The sequence below is a fragment of the Mirounga leonina genome, unplaced genomic scaffold (genome assembly GCF_011800145.1).
Source record: "Mirounga leonina isolate KUSES-001 unplaced genomic scaffold, KU_Mleo_1.0 Mir_125, whole genome shotgun sequence".
Classification (NCBI taxonomy): Eukaryota; Metazoa; Chordata; class Mammalia; order Carnivora; family Phocidae; genus Mirounga; species Mirounga leonina.
The window spans coordinates 32283982-32308049 of record NW_023270305.1 but is presented as its reverse complement, the minus strand read 5'-3'; the positions used below and the strand labels follow the sequence as shown (position 1 = coordinate 32308049).

General features: G+C 46.8%; 1 protein-coding gene across 2 annotated transcripts in view; it reads left to right on the top strand.

Moving 5' to 3' along the window:
* Window positions 1-16023, top strand: part of TCF7L1 (transcription factor 7 like 1) — a 153466-nt gene extending 137443 nt beyond the window's left edge. The window contains exons 5-12 of one of the 2 annotated variants that reach the window (XM_035001179.1): window positions 8601-8733; window positions 9757-9859; window positions 10093-10176; window positions 10911-11054; window positions 11714-11873; window positions 11958-12065; window positions 12835-12910; window positions 14629-16023. In XM_035001179.1, coding sequence (XP_034857070.1) covers window positions 8601-8733; window positions 9757-9859; window positions 10093-10176; window positions 10911-11054; window positions 11714-11873; window positions 11958-12065; window positions 12835-12910; window positions 14629-15062 — 1242 coding nt within the window. In that variant the 3' untranslated portion in view covers window positions 15063-16023. Of the gene's footprint in view, window positions 1-8600; window positions 8734-9753; window positions 9860-10092; window positions 10177-10910; window positions 11055-11713; window positions 11874-11957; window positions 12066-12834; window positions 12911-14628 lie in introns of both variants that reach the window. The other variant, XM_035001178.1, reaches the window with a different exon arrangement.
* The last annotated feature ends 8045 nt before the right edge of the window (window positions 16024-24068 follow it).

Sequence of the window (24068 nt, the reverse complement as noted above, 5' to 3'; positions counted from 1 at the left end):
CAGGACTTGGGTGTTTCCGGGGGTAGTTACGGAGGTCTGGACACTGGCGTTTTTATTAGAAATTTGAAAACACTCAATTAGGAGGTTTCATTTAGAATCACAAGCAAAATATTTTAAGATGAGGTTTGCCCTGAGAGAAGGGCAAATGAAGGAAACAGCCTGCATACTTGGCAGAGATTTAGTGAGTCATGTCAAAGCTGCCTGTCAAGGAAATGTGTATAAACAAGCCGTAACCGGGCCAGGATGGGGATGGAGTTAAGTGTTATAACTACTTGGATTTTATGCTTTAAAAACAAGCTCTAAGAATGGAATAGCTGTGATATTTTATATGTAACGACTTGTAATATCTGATCACTGTGATCTCCTTGCATGTAGACTGTTATCCAGACCCCTCGCTGCGGCCCCCATGTGCCTGGCCCCCGTCTTTCCCTCCTCTCTCCCTGGAGTACTGTGCCCAGCCACACAAAACAAATAGATGCACTTCTAGAACATAACCAACTCAAAGATAGGAATCACGTCTGCTCTGCTCACGTTCGCTTACCCCGTGCCTGTTAGAATGCCTAGCACAGGGTAGGTGATAATGGAACCCCTATGGATGAATGGAAGAATAACTCATCAGGGGAAAGGTGATACAGCCTATAAGCCCCTCTCTCTCTCTTGCTCCATTCCCTCTTCTCATATGGGACCTTTTTTTTTTTAAGTCTTTTTTGAAACTATGAAGGTAAGGCTTGTGCTATGTAGAACACTTGGGAAGATGCCAAAGTGCCCAGAAAAAGACCTACACACGTTTTGTGATACAGCACTTCATTCTCTTCTGTTTGTGCATGCACCTGTAAGGTGCTTTCTAGAAGATGACCAAAATTTCCTTTAAATAGTAAACACCCCGTTTTGCCGTTAAACATCGGGCCACTCTCAGAAACAGCTTACCGAGCCTCGTGTCCAAGGTCCGCTTGTCAGGCCAGTGCCTGGAAGCCCTCCTTCTGAAGAAGGGCCGCCTTGCTGCTCTGCCTTTGAGCCGAGAAGTCTGGCTTTGCTGAGCATGCCAGTTCTCAATTTAAAACATTTATTGAGATGTCCCTTTTAAAATTGCACAGAGGTTCTCCATCTTCCTAACAGTACACCTGTTGTGGACCCAAAGCACTTCAAAACTCACCCCATAGCCTGTTGCTACTCTGGTCTGCCTCCAATACCGATTTCAATTCTTACTACACAGTATTAACTTTTTATTTTGACTAATTTTTAAACTTGCAGAAAAATTACAAGAATAATACAAGGAACTCCCATATGCTCTTTATCCAGATTCGGAAATTTTGCCCTATGCTTTGCCCCCCCCTCTCTCTCTCTGTATATATGTGTGTGTGTGTATACATCCACATATATGTATGGATTTAAAAAAAAAAAAAAAACAATTTGAGAGTAAGTTGGAGACATTGTACCCCTTTACCCTTGAATACTTTGGATGTATTTCCTAAGAATGAAGATACTGTCTTAGAATGACCACAGGACAATTATCAAAATCAAGACATGAACATTTCATATTCCTCTCTAACCCACAATATATATTCAGATTTGAGCAAATGTCCCTAATAGTGTCCATTACGGCCATGTGCTTCTCCCTGGCCAGAGCTCAATCCAAGATCACATGTGGCATTTACTTGCCATGTCCCTTGTCTCCTTTGCTGTAGCAGGGTTCCTCAGCCTTTGTCTTTCCCGACTTTGACATTTTTTGGGACGCACAGAGCAGCTATTTTGTAGACCATCCCTCCATTTGGGTTTGTTTGTTTCCTCGTGGTTGGACTCCGGTCATGTGTTTTTGGCAAGAACCCTACTGCACTGATGTCGTGTCCATTCGTCCCCATAGCGGGGATGTCAGCTTCAATCATTCAGTTAAGGTGGTGTCTGCCATGTGTATCCACTGTGACCTTGCTCTCCCTCCACTTGTAACTAATAGGTGCTCTCTGTGGGGAGAGGCTGTGAAGCCACGTAAGTGTCCTGTTTTTCATCAAACTTTAATGATTACCTACTTCCATCCCCTTGTTAGTTTCTGCTACTGAGCATTTAGCTTTGGGGAATTCTTCCTCCTATCTTCCCGCTCATGAATCTTACCGTAGAGCAGAATGGACATGGTGACAAGTCCAATCCACACATTGATGACCCTCACAGAAAAGATGGCAATGGATAGAGAGGCACTAAAAAAACCAATCGACAAATAGTGTTCTTGACAAAGAGACCAAGCCAACAAAAACGATAAAAGGCAATAAATAGAAGTGAAACTGGGCTTTAAAAACAGACACTTGAATTTATAGATTGGAGGAGTTCACCTGAATTCTAGAAAGGAAATGAAAATTGGCATTCACCTATGGCATCCCGACAACGATTTGAATTGTGAGGGTTTAAGCATTTTTTCCTACAAGCATTTATGCAGGAAAAAAAAGGGCCAGTGTCAAAGAAACAGAAGTAAAGGTAACATCAGGGTTTTCTTTTGCCATTTGCGATGCCGGCAAACACTGGGACAGGGAGAGTTTTGATAAGGAGAGATTTATCCCAAGAATTTTATGTGCAACCCTATTTGCAAGGACCTCAAAAATACGGCCCTGCTTAGAAGGACCCAAAACACATTCCAGTTCCCTAAACATTCTCTCTCACCCATTGCCTGGCTTTGTCTTTACGTCTTCTGTGGCTTGCCACCTATGAGGAGCTCAGAAAGCATTTAATACGGTAGTAGAGACCCTCCTGTCCTCATTTTCTTCTCTGCTCCGGTCCAGTGGCGTCCTTGTGGCTCCTCAGACATGCCAAGCATCTCACAGCCACCATGCTGCTATTCCTTCTGCCAAAATGCTCCTCCCCCACCTGCCCGCGGGCCCCGCCCCCCACTTCCTTCAGGTGTTTATTCAAAAGTCATTTTCTCCTCAAGGCTTTCCCTGTTCAACCCCTTGCCCCTGACTTAGTGTTTCTCCTTAGCGTTTCTCAATATCTAAGACATTATTTTTTAATTTTGCTTATTGTCCATCTCTCAATTAGAACATAGGTACTATGAGAATCGGTATTTGTGTCTAAATAGACGAGTCTCTAGAGCATTCGCAAGACCCGGAGCAGTACCTGGTGTATAACAGGTACAACAAAATAAACACCTGTTGCTCCCCACCCCGCCGTGGTGAGACAAGAAAGGAATTTATCTGGTTGCTCCTATTGCTGTGATTAGTGTTTTCTGTAGGACCAGCTAGTTCAGCACTTCATCCATGCGATCAGAGGCCCAAGCTTCTTTCCATCTCTGCTCGATCAGCCTCCAACCCTTTGGCTGCCCAACTCAGTGCCTGCTGTGTAGACAGTCTCCACAGACATTTATCCAATAAATAAAAGTGTGGGTTTCCATTTCTCTCAGCAGAGGAAAATTCTGTATAGGAAACATACATTCAGACTTCCTTTCTTTCTTTTTTTTTTTTAATTTTTTTTTATTTATTTATTTGAGAGAGAGAGAATGAGAGACAGAGAGCATGAGAAGGAGGAAGGTCAGAGGGAGAAGCAGACTCCCTGCTGAGCAGGGAGCCCGATGCGGGACTCGATCCCGGGACTCCAGGATCATGACCTGAGCCGAAGGCAGTCGCTTAACCGACTGAGCCACCCAGGCGCCCGTAGAACAGATTTCTTAAATGTATAAAATCAGATACAGTCAGCAACCCAGAGGACTCTCAGTATCTTCCCTGGGCAGTCTGTTGGCGAGTCTGTGGCTGCTTGTGAGTGGTACCACAAAGTGAAGGCTCATCTTTGCCAGATCTACAAAACTTTATCCTTCTGATATCTGAAATCAGGATCGGGAAGAAAAGAGAATAGTGTGGGAACAGTAGGAGCCAGGAGGCTCTGTGGAGGCCTCCAGCAAGTTCCTGAGACAAGCAGGAGAGGGATGGAGGAGAGGGGCCTTGTGGAGAGGTGGTTTCTCTGTCTATGTTGGAGATGTGTGGTGCTAGCTTTACTTTGACCTTGAATTTAAGTCCTGAATGGTGGGAGACAAGGAAGGCATTGTTTCCTCGGGGACAAGGAATTTAAAGAAGGTTGGCTTGCACCAGCTCTAGAAACAGACTAAAATGTTCGAGAAGCACTTGAACGGGAAAAGGGTTGGGTCTGCGTGACTGCAGAAGGATTCAGGCCCGAGATGGCTCTGAGATGCTCTCCAGATAAATCTGGCCTCGGCTACAGTGCTGAGTGAACCCTGTGCCTCCGCCTGCGCACATTGTTTGTGCGGGGTTTTCCACTGAGAGGTGTAGACTGGTTCCCAGCATTCCTACCCTTGGCCTGAGTGTACCCTACATCCTGCTCCTGAGGGTAGCTGAGGAGAGAAAAGAATGGAAGCTTTTACTGGAACGGTAGCCTCCAAGGAGAGCCTTCCCTGGGTCAGCTCCAAAGAGAGCAATTCTCGATTATCGGTGCCAGAGGCTGCCTCTTCCCAGACTGACTTAGGAAGAGTTTACCCTCCTTTCTCTTTCTGTGAACCCACCACCTCCCAGTCCATTTTCTAGACAATGATGCCACCTAATGGGAACCAAGAATAACTCACAGAGCATTTAAGTGAGGATACTTACACTTTTTAATGTAACTCACATTTCCCGGCCTTGTCCTTTGCTACCTATTCAGTGCTGTGTACCAGCTTCTGATGGGGCCAGACTCAACAGCACATGGGCAGTCAGGGTTTCATAATGCTAGAAAGTATGTTTAGATGGGTATACATACATACATTAAAGAATCACATTGTACAGTTCAAATATATTACACTTTTATTTGTCAGTTATACCTCAGTAAAGCTAACAAACGGGGGTGCCTGGGTGGCTCAGTCGGTTAAGCGTCTGCCTTCGGATCAGGTCATGATCCCGGGGTCCTGGGATCGAGCCCCTCGTGGGGCCTCCCTCTCCCTCTGTGCTCGCTCTCTCTCGCGCTCTCTCAAGTAAACTATAAAAACATCTTTTAGGGGCGCCTGGGTGGCTCAGTTGGTTAAGCGACTGCCTTCGGCTCAGGTCATGATCCTGGAGTCCCGGGATCGAGTCCCGCATCGGGCTCCCTGCTCGGCAGGGAGTCTGCTTCTCCCTCTGACCCTCTCCCCTCTCATGCTCTCTCTATCTCATTCTCTCTCTCAAATAAATAAAATCTTTAAAAAAATTTTAAAAAGCTGAAAACATTAATTTAATAAAAGATGGTTATAAATGATGTAAATCGATAAGTAAAAAACCAGATCTATAAAGAAGTAGAAATGAATGGAGATACACCAAAATGCGGGTTAGGCTAGTGTGATTATGTTTTCTTTTCTCTCTTTTTTTAAAGGTTTTATTTATTTATTTGAGAGAGAGAGGGAGAGCATGAGCAAGGGCAAGAACAGAGAGGGAGGGAGAGGGAGGGGGAAAGAGTCTCAAGCAGACTGCATGGAGGACGGAATCTGACGCCCAGCTCAATCCCACCACCGGGAGATCATGACCTGAGCCAAAACCAAGAGTCTATCGCTTAACTGACTGAGCCACCTAAGTGCCCCTGATTGTGTTTTCTAAATGCTGTATAATACAGTTTGTATTTCTTTCTTCTGTATTCACCATAAGTATCCTTTTTAATATAGACAGTAATTAAAGTTGGAAAATACAGAAAGAGAAACAAGAAAAAAAAAAATTACCCATAGTTCCACCACTCAAACATACCTACTGTTTACATTTTGGTGTGCTTCTGGTCTTTTTTTTTTAGCAACTAGTCTTTTTTTTTTAAACATAGAGTTTTATATATTTTTTAAAAATTGTAATCATTCTCGGGCGCCTGGGTGGCTCAGTTGGTTGGGCAACTGCCTTCGGCTCAGGTCATGGTCCTGGAGTCCCGGGATCGAGTCCCGCATCGGGCTCCCTGCTTGGCAGGGAGTCTGCTTCTCCCTCTGACCCTCCCCCCTCTCATGTGCTCTCTCTCTCTCTCTCTCATTCTCTCTCTCTCAATAAATAAATAAAAATCTTAAAAAAAAAATTGTAATCATTCTGGGGGCTCCTGGGTGACTCAGTTGGTTAAGCATCTGACTCTTGATTTCGGCTCAGGTCATGATCTCGGCTCAGGTCGTGATCTCAGGGTCATGAGTTCGAGCCCCGCATCGGGCTCTGCGCTCAGCACAGTCTGTTTCTCCCTCTCGCTCTCCTCTCCCCACTCACACACACTCTCTCTCACACACAAATAAATAAAATCTTTGTTTATTTTATTTTATTTATTTATTTGACAGAGAGAGAGACAGCGAGAGAGGGAACACAAGCAGGGGGAGTGGGAGAGGGAGAGGGAAAAGCAGGCTTCCTGCTGAGCAAGGAGCCCGAGGCGGGGCTCGATCCCAGATCCCAGGACCCTGGGACCATGACCTGAGCCGAAGGCAGACACTTAATGACTGAGCCACCCAGGCGCCCCCAAATAAATAAAATCTTTAAAAAAAAATTGTAATCATTCTGTGTAATTCTTTTGTCATTTATTATCACTTTAATAATAATTCTTTGCTTTTATGATACTAAAAATCATCCTTTAGACAAAGCTGTTTCCAGGAAACCCAAATGCATCATTTAGATACATTAGGTTCCAAGAAATCTGACCTTAAAATAATTTCTATACTTTTATTTGCGCTATATGTTCATGTACATGGAGACACCTTCGAAAGCCAGCAAGGAAACAGAGGAAAAATAATTTTAGAGTTTGTAGGCAATGTCAAAGGAGCCCCCGGTGGTTGGGAGGTGATAGGAAGTTGTTCCAGTCGGGTCCCGAAGCGCCTGGTCATGTGCCGGCGCCACCTAGTGGTTACGGTTATGAACAGTCTGAATTCTCTGCCTCCCATCTGCGGGTCTGGGAGCTGGCATCCTGGTTGGGGACCTTGCTCCAGTACCCTGCCTCTTGTCTCTGCTTAACCGACTGGAAGTAGAGCAAGAATACTGTCAGCACGGATACATAAACGTACAGATTGGAGTTTGCGTTATGAACACCAAATGGGCACCATGAGAAAGGAAAAAAGGGTTCCCAGAATCTATGAAATGAAAAATTCAAATGGGAAGACAGCAGTTTGGAATTCTAGCCCTTGGGCTGCCTGCAAATCATTATCCATCTTGCAGATCTCTTTTTAGAGCAAATCTCTTCTCCACTTGTAACTCATTTACCTTATTATGCAAAAAAAAAAAAAAAAGTATGTCAGTTCTTTCTCTCTGACAGATATGTTTTGATTGGGCTCTTGGGGACGCAGGTATTACCAGAGAAAACCCTCTGGTTTGTTAGAGCCGCAAAGGGCCGGTATGAATCCAGTTCTGCCATTTATTAGCTCTGTGTTCTGAGCTAAGCCACTTAATCCTTCTGAGCTCAGTTTTCTCATCCCGCAAATGGGGATAATCGTAGCTAATGTGCTAAGTTATAATAAGGAGCAGATGTATTGCCTAGTGCTGTGCTTATAGTGGGGTGCTCAATACATTGTAGCTCTTTTGGGGCGCCTGGGTGGCTCGGCCAGTTAAGCATCTGCCTTCAGCTCAGGTCATGATCCCAGGGGCCTGGTATCAAATCCTCGTCCGGCTCCCTGCTCGCCCAGGAGTCGGCTTCTCCCTCTCCCTCTGCCCCTCCCCCCTGCCTGTGCACTAGCTCTCTCTCTCTCAAATACATAAAATCCTTTTTAAAAATTGTAGTTGTTGGGCGCCTGGGTGGCTCAGTCGTTAAGCGTCTGCCTTCGGCTCAGGTCATGATCCCAGGGTCCTGGGATCGAGTCCCACATCGGGCTCCCTGCTCGGCAGGAAGCCTGCTTCTCCTTCTCCCACTCCCCCTGCTTGTATTCCTGCTCTCGCTATCTCTCTCTGTCAAATAAATAAATAAAAATCTTTAAAATAAATAAGTAAAATAAAAATTGTAGTTGTTTTTATAAGAAAACTCCTTATTGTTAAGTCAGATGAGATTAAAACAATTTAATCCAGTTCACCAATTGTAGGACACACAGGTTTTTCCCATTTTCATATCTGAAATCAGGGTGCGTCAATGGCATGCCAGTGTTTTTCTTCTTCTTAATAGTTCTATAGAATAATGGTACTTCTTACATTCGCTGGTGTTTTAAAGGAAGAATGGTAATTAGGTAGCAGTGTTTGAAGTGCTACAGAGAGACCTGTTTTAAGTGCTCTTGGATTGCGTCTGAAAAGCCTGAACATGACAGCTGGTTCCATGAGGTCTGACGAGGACAATTCCCCACTGGTCTGTTCCCAGTCTCAGACTTGAACTTGTGAGCTACTATTTCTATGAAATCTATTTGGAAAGGGTGTGTTGAACCTTTTAAGCCTCACTGAGGTTACACAGAGCACAGCTGATAATTCAATAGCCTGGAGCATTTAGCACCGCACAGCATACATGAGGTGAATGTATGTTGTTTTGAAGAGGGGATTTTGGAGGGTGGGTGTAATCCCTCCTCTAATTCTGTTGGTTCTTTCCCTGATGTGTAGACTGCTCCTTTTTCTCCAGGGCTGTTTGAGGGCTGGATGGGCTGTTGCGTGGAAAATACCTGGCACGTATTGAACACAGTATATAACAGCAGGTTGGACTCTGTCTTCTTGGCAACTGTGCCTAGTCTTTTTCTCTCTGTCTTTCAGTCTAATAAAGTTCCTGTTGTTCAGCCCCCGCATCACATGCACCCGTTGACGCCCCTCATCACCTACAGCAACGACCACTTCTCCCCTGGCTCCCCTCCCACGCACCTCTCCCCAGAGATCGATCCAAAGACAGGTGAGTCATCCAACGCTCAGGCTGGCCCCCATGCGGAGCTCCAGTGGGCCAGGCTTGTCTTCTCGGGGAACATCACGGCCCTGGAATCAGGCAGCCCTGGCTTCAGGTCATGTCTCCAACTCCCAAGAGCCCATTGCCTTGCCCACCAACGTTAGCCTTTTCATATTTTTCATCTGTGTTTCCTGTGTCCCTTTCACATCGTAGAGGCATTGTGAGGATAAAAGGAAACTATATGAGGCAATGCACAGGGCCTGGCTCCACAGTGGAGAATCTCTTAATACTTTGGGGGTGGACTGAGCTGGACGTGGCGGGAAATCTTCTGCATTGACCTTGAAGTCTAGCCCAGCTGTGGGCTGTGTCTCCGTGCCTCCCTTAACCAAGACCTTTGCCTTATACTGAACATTTTCAAAAGTAACCGGTCTGACCCGTCTTCTGAGTATAGCTGTGAAGCACTAAGGTTGAGCTGGCTTTTATTTATTTTTTTGAACTTGTTCACCAGAGCTGGCCATCCCAGGGAGACGTAGCCTCATCAAATTCCCAGAGTGGTCATGGCTCAAAGCATTTTTGGAGTCCCTGTTTAAAGAGAAATCACAGTTACTGTAAGTTACAGAGAATGAGGAGGACAAATGCGGCATAGCAATGCAAAGTTTACTTCTCCGTGAATGGGGTAGGTTTTGAAGAGGAGGAGGAGTTAGCAGATGACTCAGGCGATATCTTGGGTCTCTCAGTCCAGGATTTCGAGGCCCTTTCTTGGATGACTCCTGTGTAAGCACCTGGAAATTACTCCTGATGACAGAGGTGGGATCCAGGTAGCCAGAGAGAAGCCGTGTTAGTCCTGCCTTCCCTGAAAATGTCCTTGACCCCAGCAGAGCTGGGGAGGTGACAGGGCCAGGGTACTGAAAGAAAGGCCTTCCAAGCTCCAGCACGCCTGGGGACATAGGGCGAGGGACTTCCAGTTTGGTGTTAGTTCCAGGTGCTGTGGTAGGGCCAAGGAACAGACTGACATGTGTCTCTTTGAAGCAGGAATCCCCCGGCCCCCTCACCCATCCGAGCTGTCTCCATATTACCCACTGTCTCCTGGAGCTGTTGGACAAATCCCCCATCCCCTCGGCTGGCTCGTCCCACAGTAAGGAAACTCACCGCCTTCCTTCCTTATGCCGAGCTCTGCCTCCTGTACCTGCAGCAGCACCCCCACCCCCCACAGTGGGGTCCTCTCCCCAAAGCCCACGGCTCTTACTCGTACTTCCTCCTTCCTGCCCTTTATCACGCTTTCTTCCCAGCCCGCTCTCCTTCCCTGTCCTGAACAGTCCCACCATAGCCAGTGTGCTGACCAGATGTCCTTACTCCTGGCCCTTCTAGGCAAGGACAGCCCATGTACTCCCTCCCTCCTGGTGGTTTCCGGCACCCCTACCCTGCCCTCGCCATGAACGCCTCAATGTCCAGGTGAGTCCCGGGACTGGGTCTGGGAGCGTGACGTGGCCTTGTAGAGAATGGCCCTCTACGAGTGTCCTTGCCATTTCTGACCATTCAAAAAGCTTTCTCTGGCCCTAAACTAGGAGGCATGGGCTCACCTTTCCTCCCCACCCCTCTTTGCTAAGGGACCTCCTCGTGCCCCGTGGTCGGAGTGGAGACCACAGACTCGGCCTCACTCCTTCCCCACCTCTCTAAGGGAAGAATTTCAAGGCCCTAGCCCTTAGCCTCCCACCACGTCCCCCCCACGTGCTAGGCTTTGTGGCACTGAAGCCAGAGGCTGGGAGAAGATGACTTTTTCCTGAAACGATGTCAGGAGAGGGAACAGTAAAGGGGGCTTCTGTCTCAGGGGCCAGATCTACATGACAGTGGCACCTCTGGTGACAAAGGAGGTGCAAGCCCCAGCATACGCCCTTATTTCCCCATTGTGCCCCCTGGCCTCTGGCCTGCTCCACCTTCTTTTGCGTTCGGTTCTCATCCTACCCGCTTCCAGCATCAGGTAGAGGAGGCCTGCGCATTTGTGCGGGAAGGGAGGTTTGTCGGGTGCTCGCGGGCCCGTGAACGCGCTCCCAGTCCTCAGAGGCTGCCTTGGCAGAGGTGTTTGCCCAGCTCTGCCGCCAGGGCAGGCAGCCACCACGTCCTCTGCCGGGTGACAAGCATTCAGCCCGAATCTCTGTGTCGCCCCTTGTTTCCCACATGGTACACAGCCTGGTTTCCAGCCGGTTCTCTCCTCACATGGTGGCTCCGGCCCACCCTGGTCTGCCCACCTCAGGGATCCCCCACCCCGCCATCGTCCCCCCCATCGTCAAGCAGGAGCCGGCGCCCCCCAGCCTCAGCCCGGCCGTGAGCGCGTGAGTATCAGGCGGCCTGGGTGCGGGGCGGCCAGTGTCTGAGCAGCAAACGCCGTGTACTTGGCCCCCCCGGGGGCCTTTAGCAGGCGGCCAGCAGCCTCCGTCGGCAGCACCCTCCTCTCTCCTGGGGATTGCTCCCACGTTCCCACGCTCGCTGAGAGCCCCCTTTGCGCACAGTCAGGGGAGTTTGACGGGATTTGGGGGCCGAAAGAGAACCCGGGAGCGCTTTTGGCTTCCTTCCCCCTCCCCCACACAGGGGAAAATGTGAGCCCTGAAGGGAGGAATTTCGCCAGGTCCCACTGTCACCAAGGCCAGGGCTTTGTCCCCGGAGCCATAGAGCCAGCGGGGAAAGCCCAAGTCAGCGCCCCCTGGCGCAGGAGACCCCCTCTTGCTTCTGCCCCCTCCCTGTCACCTGTGGCCGGCGCCCCTCCCCACCACCTCTGCTCCTTCCTCAGGGAACTAGCCCCTCACAGGACACGGCCTGAGGCCATCCCGCGGCTGGGAGCCGCTCGTGGGGGTGCTCAGGTGCTGCCCGAGCAGCTCCTGGCCGCTTGCGGGGGGGGGGGGTGGGCAGGCGGCCCTTGACCTCAGCGAGGGGCGGGGGTCGCGGCCCGGGTGGCCACCGACGCGCGCTAACCGCCAGCTTTGTGCCTTCCCAGGAAATCACCCGTCACGGTGAAAAAGGAGGAAGAAAAGAAACCCCACGTGAAGAAGCCTCTGAACGCCTTCATGTTGTATATGAAGGAGATGAGGGCCAAGGTGGTGGCTGAGTGCACCCTGAAGGAAAGCGCGGCCATTAACCAAATCCTGGGAAGGAAGGTAAGGCCCGCTCTGGGCCCGGGCCGCGGGGGCGGCGTCCCCTGCACTCCTCGCTCCCTGTCACCTCTGACCCTCTCTCCGCAGTGGCACAACCTGTCCCGAGAAGAACAGGCCAAGTACTACGAACTGGCCCGGAAGGAGCGGCAGCTTCACTCGCAGCTCTACCCGACCTGGTCAGCCCGGGACAACTACGTAAGTGGCGCGGCGGCCCGGAGAGCAGCCCCGGGGAGCAGGAGGCGGCCCCGCTGCCGGAGGCCTCTTAGGGCCCGGGAGGAGGCTGTCTTTCTCCTTCCGTTCTCAGGAGATCAGCAAGGACGTGGCTTTGGCGTCCTAAGGACCGACGTGAATTTGTCCCCCTCTCATTTGAAGTGGACTCAGCCCTTGATTCTATAATTCAGGACGCCGTGCGAGCTGTGTCCGGGCTCTGGTTGGGGGGCGGGTGTTGCGGGCCCAAGGGCTCTGAACCTGGGGCTCAGAGAGCGATGTGGAGCCCCGGCTGGCATTGCTAATAACTCCTCGGAACTGGACAGGTTTTTGTATGTCTGTTCTCATTTGCTTTTTATTTCTGGTAAGAGGCTTCAGAGCGGTCTTAGATTTTCGGTGGGGCCTGAGTCCCCTCAGAAAAGATCAAGAACCACACTGTTCCAGGGCGGGAAATGGAAAAATAAGCCCGCGGGCACTGAAGGGATGAGGCCTTCCAAGAAGGCCAGGACCCCGGGTTGGAGGGAAGAATCGAGTGGGGACGGGAGGGCACCTTCCAGCAAGGCTCATTCTGCCTCCTCAGAGGCTTCCGCGGGTGCGTGACCTGAGCAGCTCCCCTCCGCCACTGGCTCCCTCCCCCAGGGAGGGGCAGGGGCAGTTTGGGCCATATCCTGTCCTCCCCCACTTCGTGTCCGGGAGTCCCCCCGAAAAGCCAGTTATTCTGCCCCTTGGTTACCCTTTCTGTGGCCATGATTTTCAGGGTAAGAAAAAGAAGAGGAAGAGAGAAAAACAACTGTCACAGCCACAGTCCCAGCAGCAAGTCCAAGAGGCAGAGGGTGAGTGAGTCCTTAGGAGGGCACTGGCTCTTCTAACTGCCATCACGGTGGCACCTGTCATGCATCGTTCCGGGGTCTCTGTAGGGTTCAGCGACAGCGCTGTTTGATCGTAGCTACCATTCTCAGGGCCTCTGCCTCATGGAAGCCTCTTGCATACTCGGGTGGGTGTTATTATCGCCCCCTTTTATTTATTTATTTAAAGATTTTTAAAATTTATTTGACAGAGAGAGACACAGTGAGAGAGGGAACACAAGCAGGGGGAGTGGGAGAGGGAGAAGCAGGCTCCCCGCTGAGCAGGGAGCCCGATGCGGGGCTTGATCCCAGGACCCTGGGATCACGACCTGAGCCGGAGGCAGACGCTTAACGACTGAGCCACCCAGGTGCCCCATTCCCTATTCCTTCTTAAAAAACATAGCTTTCATTTCAAAATGAACTTCCTTTTCTATCAGAGTCTGTAGGTATTTTGCTTTGCACCTCTTTATGAACAATAGAGTCTTATAATACTCATTGATATGGTTGTAAAAATATATTATTACTTGACACTTATGAACATATTTGCTTCTGGAAGTTACTGGATAGATACAGTGCTCTTTTTTTTTTTTAATTTTATTTATTTATTTGACAGAGAGATACAGTGAGAGAGGGAACACAAGCAGGGGGAGTGGGAGAGGGAGAAGCAGGCTTCCCGCTGAGCGCGGAGCCCCATGCGGGGCTTGATCCCAGGGCCCTGGGATCATGACCTGAGCCGAAGGCAGCCGCTTAACCGACTGAGCCACCCAGGGGCCCCTATCACGCCCTTTTAGAGATGACAAATAAAGAGGCTCAGAGAGGGTGGACCTTCCCTGTCACTCTGCTTGTTAAATGGCAGAGGCAGGATTTGATGCCATCACTTTCCCACGTCAAAATGTAGGCACTTTTCAATTCATTTGAGTTGCATCTTATTTGAGGGTTCTAAAAATCGATGTACCGGGCAAAAATGAATGGTATCTGCAATTATCTTTGAAATTCCCTCAGGAGCGGGGCACGTGAGAGATGGACATGCCACCTATTCGTGAACCAAATAGAAGCAGGTGTTCCTCCAAGGTTGGGTTGGTTGAACACCCAAGGAAATACTTTGCTTGGTTTCGGGGTCACTTTGTGCCAAAATTATGTACTGCGTCTTTTCACACCGGAATCTCACCTAGCATGGTGACCTCTCATCTCGTGCTCACTCTGGACATTACAGAACTGCTGGTACCAGCTAAAGTGCTTTTAATCTCTTTTCTCTCTCTCCCTCTCTCTCCTTCTCTCTCCCTCTCCGTCATCGATGTGATTTGTATATTTATTTACGTAGGCGTACACATAAGTGAAGGATGTACGTGCTGCACGGTCCCTTGTATACCTCCCCGCTCCGCAGGTGCTGTGCTATCTCCCATAGCACCATAAGCCAGAGATTTTAAAGCAAATCGAATGGAGATCCATCTCCAAAAGGCTGAGATTTAGGCAGGGAAGGGGATGATGTGATAGCCTGAGTTCTTTTCCCTCCTATCAGATACCGAATAGGTCTTTGGCATTTTGGCATTGCCCCTTCTCAATGCTCTAGGTGTCCCCCAGTGCAGCTTCCTCATCTTGAAAGCCTGGATTTCGGGCCCCTGCCCTTCCCTCCCAGTAGGCGTTCTTGTGTTCCACCTCACCCCCAGTACTAGCTGCTCAGTCTTTCTTGTGTTTTGTCCCCATAGGTGCTCTGGCCTCCAAAAGCAAGAAGCCATGTGTTCAGTACCTGCCCCCTGAGAAGTCCTGTGACAGCCCTGCCTCTTCCCACGGCAGCATGCTGGACTCCCCGGCCACCCCCTCCGCAGCCTTGGCGTCCCCGGCTGCCCCCGCGGCGACGCACTCGGAGCAAGCCCAGCCCCTCTCCCTCACCACCAAGCCGGAGAGCCGGGCCCAGCTGGCTTTACACTCGGCTGCCTTCCTGTCAGCCAAGGCGACAGCCACTTCCTCCGGCCAGATGGGCAGCCAGCCCCCGCTCCTCTCCCGGCCGCTCCCCCTCGGGTCCCTGCCCACAGCTCTGCTGACTTCTCCCCCCTCCTTCCCGGCCGCGCTCCATGCCCACCAGGCCCTCCCAGTCCTCCAGGCCCAGCCTCTTTCCTTGGTCACCAAGTCTGCCCACTGAGCTGCCCCCTGACCTATGCAGGCTGTCAAGTGACTCGTTGAGTAGTAATGATTCAGAAGAAAAAAGAAAAAAAAAAAGGAAACTTTATTGGTCAATATTTGACCACTCTGGACTGTTCTGTAAAGTGACTGGTAGCAACAGCACTTTACGTTTTGTAGATGTAACCAGTAGCTGATCTTAAGGCTTTTTTAAAAAACAAAACAAAACAACAAAAAAAAAATCTTTAAAAGAAAGAGAACTGAAAAGTAGTGTGTTATTCTTCTTCCTGTACGTGCAGTGGTGGATGGACCTGGGCAGAAGACCCCTTCCTCTCTACCTCTTTCCCTTTCTGCCCTGCTCCCCCTTCTCAGCGCTCCCACGTGCCCCCCTCCCCTTCCTGGTCCACATGTCGGCCATGGCTGGACTTCTAGCCTGTTACCTCTTTCTCTAGATCCCATTCCTGGACATTCCCTTTGACCTCACCAAGTTTTTCTCCTTCGCTCAACTGCCTTCATCTTCGTCCTCTGCCCAGTGTAAGACTGTCATCACATGAGAAGCCACCTTTGCCTGATTTGTCTTCACCAGCGTCCCCTTTCCCTCAGTGGGCCCTCACACAACAGCCTCCAGCTCTGGGTGGGCAAAGAGGTCCTCTGAAATGGTTCTTTCCCACATTGAAAGGGATTCAAGGTGCCCGCCACTTTCTCAGTGAAGAAGTCTCTGTGCCACCCCCTCACCAGTCAAGACCTCCCCTCACTGTCCCAGAGTGGCAGATGGGACCCGGCCCCAAGGCCTGGCTCTTGTCCCCTGGGTCAGCGCTAGCACAATCTGCCAAAGGTCTAAACGCCCTCCTCCCTCCCCCTATCACCTCACATGCTTCTTCTGTGTGTATTTCTTTTTGTTTTTATGGGGTTTTTTGGAGCAATTTAAACTTCCAGTTGTTTATTTTCACAAAAGAAAATAAAATTGCAGTTGCAAGACCTTTTCTGAGTATTTCAATCCTTTTGTTGAATCAAGCCCCCATCTTCATAGCAAGCCCTGTGCTAGATTTTTGCAGGGGGTTGGAGAGGAGAATACGAAAACATGCCTGACAAAAATTCAACCCAACTTCCAGCCTCAAATGTACAGAGACCCGTCAATATCGATAACTGAGATCCAAAGACAGTAATCTTTATTTTTCGTTGTTTTCTTATAATTGCCAAGATGTAAGGGGCATCCTTTGATTGTTTTGCATGGTACCTAGCACGGCAGTTTCTTTTATAACAGTCTTACTGAGCTTTAATTCACATAACATGCAGTTTACCCATTTAAAGTGTACAATTCAGTAGGTTTCCGTATATTCAAGTTGTGTATCCATAATCACAGTCAATTTTAGAACATTTTCATCACCTTGAAAAGGAACCCCAGACCCTTTAGAAGTCACCCCCATTTCTTGCCTTCACACCCTGCAGTCCCAGGCAACAACTAATCTATTTTCTGTCTCTGGATTTGTCTATCCTGGACACGTCATTTAAATGGAATCATATAGGGGCTGCCTGGCTGACTCAGTCGGAAGAGCATGCAACTCCTGACCTCTGGGTGGTGAGTTCAAGCCCCACATTGGGTGTAGAGATGACTTTAAATAAATAAAACTTAAAAAAAATAATAAATGGGATGATACAACATATGGTATTTCTGTGTGTGCAAGGGTGTGTTGGGTTTGTTTTGCTTTTAGTAGGCGCCCCGCCCAACGTGGGGCTTGAACTCATGACCCTGCGATCAGGGTCATAGGCTTTACTGACTGAGCCAGGCAGGTGCCCCACATATGGTCCTTTCTCACTGACTTATGTCAACCTACTATTTTCAAGGTTCATCCACGCTGTAGCATATATCAGTACTTCATTCCCTTTTTTATTTTTTACTTATTTATTTTTAGTGGGGAGATGGGGGGGGTGGGGGGGTGCAGAGGGAGAGAGAATCTTTTTTTTTTTTTTTAAAGATTTTATTCACTTGAGACACAGAGATACAGAGAGAGAGAGAGAGCATGAGCAGGGGGAGAGGGAGAAGCAGCCTCCCCGCTGAGCCAGGAGCCCGATGTGGGGCTCCATTCCAGGACCCTGGGATCATGACCTGACCCGAAGGCAGATGCTCAACCATCTGAGCCACCCAGGCGCCCCAGTGGGAGAGAGAATCTTCAGCAGGCTCCACACCTAGGGCAGAGCCCCACATGGGGCTCCATCTCACGACCCTGAGATCATGACCTGAGCCAAAAACAAGGGTTGGACGCCTAACCCACTGAGCCAACCCAGGCGCCCCTCCTTTATTTTTTGATGGTAAAATATATGTGACATAAATTTGCCATTTTAACTATTTGTAAATGTACAAGTCACTGGCACTCATTCCATTCACAATGTTGTATCACCACCACCATTTCCAAAACTTTTCATCCCCTTGAACAGAATCTATATGACCACTGAGTCATTACCCCTCCCCCCAGCCCCACTCCCCCCAGCCCCTGGTGACCTCATCCACTTGCTCATTCCATGAATTTGCCTATTCCAAGTAGTCCGTGTAAGTGGAATCCTAAACTATCTGCCCTTTTGTGCCTGCCTTAGCCCACGGTTCTCCAGCATTTTCCGCATTCTAGCATGGATTAGCATTTCATTCCTCTTTTTTTTTAAAGACTTGATAAAATACTTCTGTCTTCGCTTGCCATTTTTACGAGTACTTGCCAGGTTTTTTTACCCCACTCAAACATAGCTTTTTTTTATTGTGGTAAAATGTATGTATAATATAAAATTCACCATTTTAACTATTTTTAAATGGACAACCTAGTGGTATTAAGTACATTCACAACATCATGCAACCATAACCACTGTCAATTTCCAGAACGCTTTCATCATCCCAAACACAAACTACCTGTTAAACATTAACTCCCCACTCCCCCTTCCCGGAAGACTTAGGAACCTCTAATCTACTTTCTATTTATGAATTTGCCTATTCTGGGTACCTCATATAAGTGGAATCATACAGTATTTGTCCTTTTGCATCTGGCTTATTTCACAGTATAATGCTTTCAAGATTCATCTACATTGTAGCATGTGTCAGAATTGCATTCCCTTTTATAACTGAATAATCCATTGTGTATATAAGCCACATTTTACTTATCCACTCATCTATTGATGAATACATGGGTTGTTTCTACCTTCAGGCTATTGAGAATAATACTGCCTTGAACATCACATGTAAGTATAATGTTTAAGTCCCTGTGTTCAATTCTTTGGGACATATACCTAGGAGTAGAATTGCTGGGTTATATGATAATTCTGTGTTTTAACTTCCTGAGGAATTACCAAACTATTTTCCATAGCAGCTGCACCATTTTACATTTCAACCAGCAACGTGTGAGGATCCAGTTTCTCCACATTCTCACCAACACATTTTTTTCTGTTTTGTCTGTTGTTTATTAATAGCGATCCCAGTAGGTGTGAAGCGGTATCTCAATGTGATTTTGATTTGTATTTACCTAATACCAGTGATGTTGAGCATCTCTTCATATGCTTATTAGACAGTTGTCCCAGACTATTTGTTGAAAAGACTATTCTTTCCCCCAGTGAACTGTCTTAGGACCCTCATTGAAATCAGCTGACCATAAATGTAGAGGCTTATTTCTGGATTTTGAATTCGACTCAATTAATCTATATGTCTTTATGCCAATACCACACTATCCTAATTACTATAGCTTTGTAGTAAGTTTTAAAGTTGGGAAATCTTGGGGCACCTGGCCAGCTCAGTCAGTAGAACATGTGACTCTTGATCTTGGGGTCATGAGTTCAAGACCCACATGGAGGATAGAGCTTACTTTAAAAAAAAAAAGTTAAGAAGGGTGAGTCCTCCAACTTTGCTCTTTTCCAAGCCTGTTTTGGCTCTTCTAGGTCTCTTGCATTTCCATATGAATTTTAGAATCAGCTTGTCAATTTCTGCAAAGAAGTCAGCTGAGATTTTAATAGAGACTGTGTTGGTAGATCAATTTGGGGAGCATAGTCATCTTAATAAAATTAAGTTTTCCAATCCATGAATATGGGATGTCTTTCCATTTATGTAGGTCTTTAGTTTCTTTCAATAATGTTTTATAGTTTTCAGAGTATAAGTTTTGCACTGCTTTTTTAAAAAAAAAAAACATTATTTTACTTTTTTTTCTTCTTTTTTTTAGTGTAAGCTCTATGCCCACCATGGGGCTTGAACTCACAACCCCGAGATCAAGAGTTGCATGCTCTACTGACTGAGCCAGCCAGGTGCTCCTGCCTCTTTTTTCTTTTTTTTTTTAAAGATTTATTTATTTATTTATTTATTTATTTATTTATTTGGGAGAGAAAGAGAGCACGAACTGAGAGGGAGAGGGAGAGGGAGAAGCAGACTCCCCACTGAGCAGGAAGCCTGATGCCAGGACCCTGAGATCATGACCTAAGCTGAAAGCAGATGCTTAAACGACAGAGCCACCCAGGCGCCCCTCTTTTGTTCTTTTTTTTTTTTTTTAAGATTTTATTTATTTATTTGACAGAGAGAGACACAGTGAGAGAGGGAACACAAGCAGGGGGAGTAGGAGAGGGAGAAGCAGGCTTCCCGCTGGGCAGGGAGCCTGATGCGGGGCTCGATCCCAGGACCCTGAGATCATGACCTGAGCAGAAGGCAGACGCTTAACGACTGAGCCACCCAGGCGCCCCTCTTTTGTTCTTTTTGACAGTAAATGGAATTGTTTCTTAAACAATTTCAATTTCTAGATTGTGTATTGCAAATGTATAGAAATTGATTTTTGTATATTGATCTCACATCTTATAACCTTGCTGATCTTGTGTGTGTGTGTGTGTGTGTGTGTTTATTTTAAAGTAGGCTCATGTCCAACATGGGGCTTGAACTCATGACCCTGAGATCAAGAGTTGCATGCTCTACCAACTGCGCCAGTAAGGTGCCCCATTGCTGAACTTGTTTTAATAAATTTTTAGAGGGGCCCCTGGGTGGCTCAGTCATTAGGCATCTGCCTTCGGCTCAGGTCAAGATCCCAGGGTCCTGAGATCAAGCCCTGCATCGGGCTTCCTGCTCAGCGGGAAGCCTGCTTCTCCCTCTCCTACTCCCCCTGCTTGTGTTCCCTCTCTCGCTGTGTCTCTCTCTGTCAAATAAATAAATAAAATCTTAAAAAAAAAAGATTTTATTTATTTGACAGAGAGAGAGAGTTAGCGAGAGCAGGAACACAAGCAGGGGTATGGGAGAGGGAAAGGCAGGCTTCCCGCCGAGCGGGGAGCCCGATGCGGGGCTCGATCCCAGGACCCTGGGATCATGACCTGAGCCGAAGGCAGACGCTCAATGACTGAGCCACCCAGGCGCCCCAATAAATAAAATCTTTAAAAAATAAATAAATTTTTAGAAAATCCTCAGGATTTTTATATGCAAGATCACATCATTTGCAAATATAGTTTTACTTCTTCCTTTCCAATCTGGGTACTTTTTATTTCATTTTCTTGCCAAATTATCCTGGCTACTCCCAGTACAGAGTTGAAGTGGTGAGAGCAGACATCACCGTCTGTTCCTAATCTTAGAGGGAAAGCTTCCAGTCTTTTACCACTAAGTATAATGTTAGTTGTGAGATTTTGGTATGATGCCCTCTTTCAGGTTGAGAAAGTTCCCTTCTTTTCCTAGTTTGTTAAGTGTTTTTATCATGAAGTGTTGCAAGGAAAATTTAAGATTTATTAAAGATCCTTGCTACCACTCCCTTAAACCAAAATTGGTGTGAGTTAGGGGTTAGTGCTGAAATCTGCCTTCTCTAATCCTATTCCAGTTAGAAGCTCTGCCTAAAGAAGAACCACACAATCAACTAGGTGCCACAATTGATTTGTGATGCCAAACATCAGCCAGACCTTCTGTGCCGCTCATTGGTTATTATACTTGAACTTTGTCAGCTCCTCTCCAAATCCCTTCAACAACTCCATGTCACCATTCTCAAACCCCCGACTCAATCCCCACCTTCCCACTCTTGAAGACTGCCTTGCCTCTTAGAATATCAAGAAACTTGAGGCTGAAATGCTCCATTTTGATCTCCCACATCCCCACCTAAATCTCTACTCACCCTCTAACCATTTTAACTGCATTTCCATGGGTCTCAAAGGTCAACCTGTGGTTCAATCCAAAGTCAATGGCTCTGCTGCACCCTAGACCCAACCCTTCATCTCTGGCCTTGTTCATCTCTGTACCTTGTAATCTTGGTCACTTTGTCTAATGAGTTCTTCCCCTCAGTCAACAAAAAAGTTCAATCCTCTTACACAACTTGAAACCCTCTGTTTCACATGCAAACATCCAGAAAAGGGTAGTTACTACTTACCTTCCGTTCACTACTTATCCCACTGCATACGGATTTTGCCTTCAACACTCTACTGAAATATCTAACTCCTTATCTTACTTCAACTCCGTGCTATATTTTAGTCTGTTGATTTCACTTTCCTCATAGAAACACTCAGTTCTATGACAACTGAAAGCCCTCAAAGGATGCTGAGTAAAGAAACAGTGTTAAACGTGTCCCAGAAGACAAGTGACATGACTTAGTTGTAGCACTAAAACTACAAAGAAGACCTGTAGGGAAGAGTTGTATGTATGGTTTTGCAACTTGCTTTATTTTCAGTTAATTATCTATCATATGTACATAGACACCCATAAAGAAGGAAAAACCAGCAAAATATTCATGACAATAGCTCTGGACTACAAGATATTTTTATTTTCTTACTTTGGCTTATCCTTATTTTTAAAATTTTTATATAATGAACATATAATAATAATAACTTTGGGGAGTCTTAATTATATGCTAGATACTAGGTTAAATACTCCATATGAATTATCTAATTCTCAACACTTTTATTCCCATTTCATAATGAAGAAATTAATACTTAACACAGTTAGGTAAATTGCCCAAGGTCATGTAAACTACTTGTGCAATAAACATTAAAGAATAACAGTTAGGGACTTTTTCTCCTACCAAATTGGCAGATGAAGAATACTCACCGCTATTAAATGTTGGGTAAGACAACAGCACGACCTTAAGCAAGTTACTTAATCTTTTTGAGGGTCTCCCTCATCTTAAAATGTACCTAGCCAGTACCTGATAATAAATAATAGTTACTACCAGTAGAAAACTGAAAACAATCCAGATCTCCAGTAATAAGCGAACTGTCACAAAATTTATGATAAATTCATATATTATTATTTTTAAATTTTTATTTATTTGAGAGAGAGAGAGCAGGGGGAGGAGCAGAGGGAGAGGGAAAGGGAGACAATCTCTAGCAGACTCCAAGCTGAGTGTGGAGCCCAAGGCAGAGCTTGATCCCAGGACCCCAAGATCATGACCTGAGTGGAAACCAAGAGTTGGATGCCCAACTGACTGAGCCACCCGGGTACCCCTTATAAATGTTTTTATGAAGCCATTAACAGTCATGTTTTTTGAACAATATTTAATCAGGAAAATGATTTCCATATTTACCTTTGAATGCTGTGCTCACATTTCCAACTACCTCCCTGACTGCTTCATCTGTCTTATAAGCATCTTAAACATACCACCAGAAGCAAATTCATTTTCTATGCCTATCCCCACAAAGTCGGACTCGCCACACCATCCTCACCATCACCCCTTGCCCCCATATCCAGTCCATCTCCAAGGCCTGCTGGTATTACCTCCCAAATTTATCTTGAGTCTACTCACTTTTCCTTCCATTCTCATTGTCCTTGAGTTAGTCCTACTTGAACTGTTGAAACAGTCTGCTGATTCTCTCTCCACTCCAAGAGTAGATTCTTCAACCTACAACCAGATTAATCTTCAAAAATTCACAACTTGGGGCACCCGGGTGGCTCAGTCGTTAAGCATCTGCCTTCAGCTCCGGTCATGATCCCAGGGTCCTGGGATCCAGCCCCGCATCGGGCTCCCTGCTCTGCTCAGCGGGAAGCCTGCTTCTCCCTCTCCCCCTCCCCCTGCTTGTGTTCCCACTCTCGCACTGTCTCTCTCTGTCAAATAAATAAATAAAATCTTAAAAAAAAAATTTCACAACTTGATTATATCTTTCCTGTACTTAAACCTCTTTTGGCTTCTCATTACTGTTAAATAAAATATAAACCCTTAGGCATGGCCCCCAAACTCTGCATACTTTCACTTCTCTACTCTCCTGCCTACTCATGTGGACACCAGGTCAAGCTTAACAATTCTATTCCCTTCCCTACACACACACTCCTGCCAAGCCAATATCCTGTAATGTTAGCCAAATATTTATTTGAGGGAGGTGAAGAGAATTTTCTTTTAGAAACAGATTCATTTACCAGTTCACATCATTTAGCCAGAGTAGAATCACATTTCTAAAATAATTTGGTAAAAAATTTCTCTGTGATCCTTTTTTTTTTAAAGAGAGAGAGAGAGCGTGGGCATGCGTGCAAGCAGGGATGGGGGTGAACGGGAGAGGGAGAGAGAATCTTGAGCAGACTCCCTGCTGAGGGTGAAGCCTGACTTGGGGTTCAATTTCAAGACCCTGATATCACATTCTGAGATCACAACCTGAGCCAAAATCAGGAGCTGGTCGCTTAACCAACTGCGCCGCCCAGAAGCCCTACTTCTCTGATTCTTACTTTCTCCTCAGTAATGAGGATGTGTGTGAGATTTTCTTACAACAGAAAAACATTGGGAAGCATATTAAAGGGTTTTTAAATAACAAAATACTTGGGTCCTGGGGCGCCAGATAAATAAAATCTTAAAAAAAATAAAAACAAACAAACAAAATACTTGTGTCCTGAAAACTGTATCTCTATGCCACGTACTATTCCTTGAAATTCTGAAGAATTTCAGTTGACTGGAACTGTATGACATGTAACCTAAATATTGCACTCAACAGACTACAGAGGAGTGTTATTTGCCCTGGCGGCTGTAGTCCTTTTTGGTGGGATTACATTTCAACTTGAGTTAACTGGAATTTTTTTTTTTTTTAAGATTTTATTTATTGGGGCACCTGTGTGGCTCAGTCATTAAGC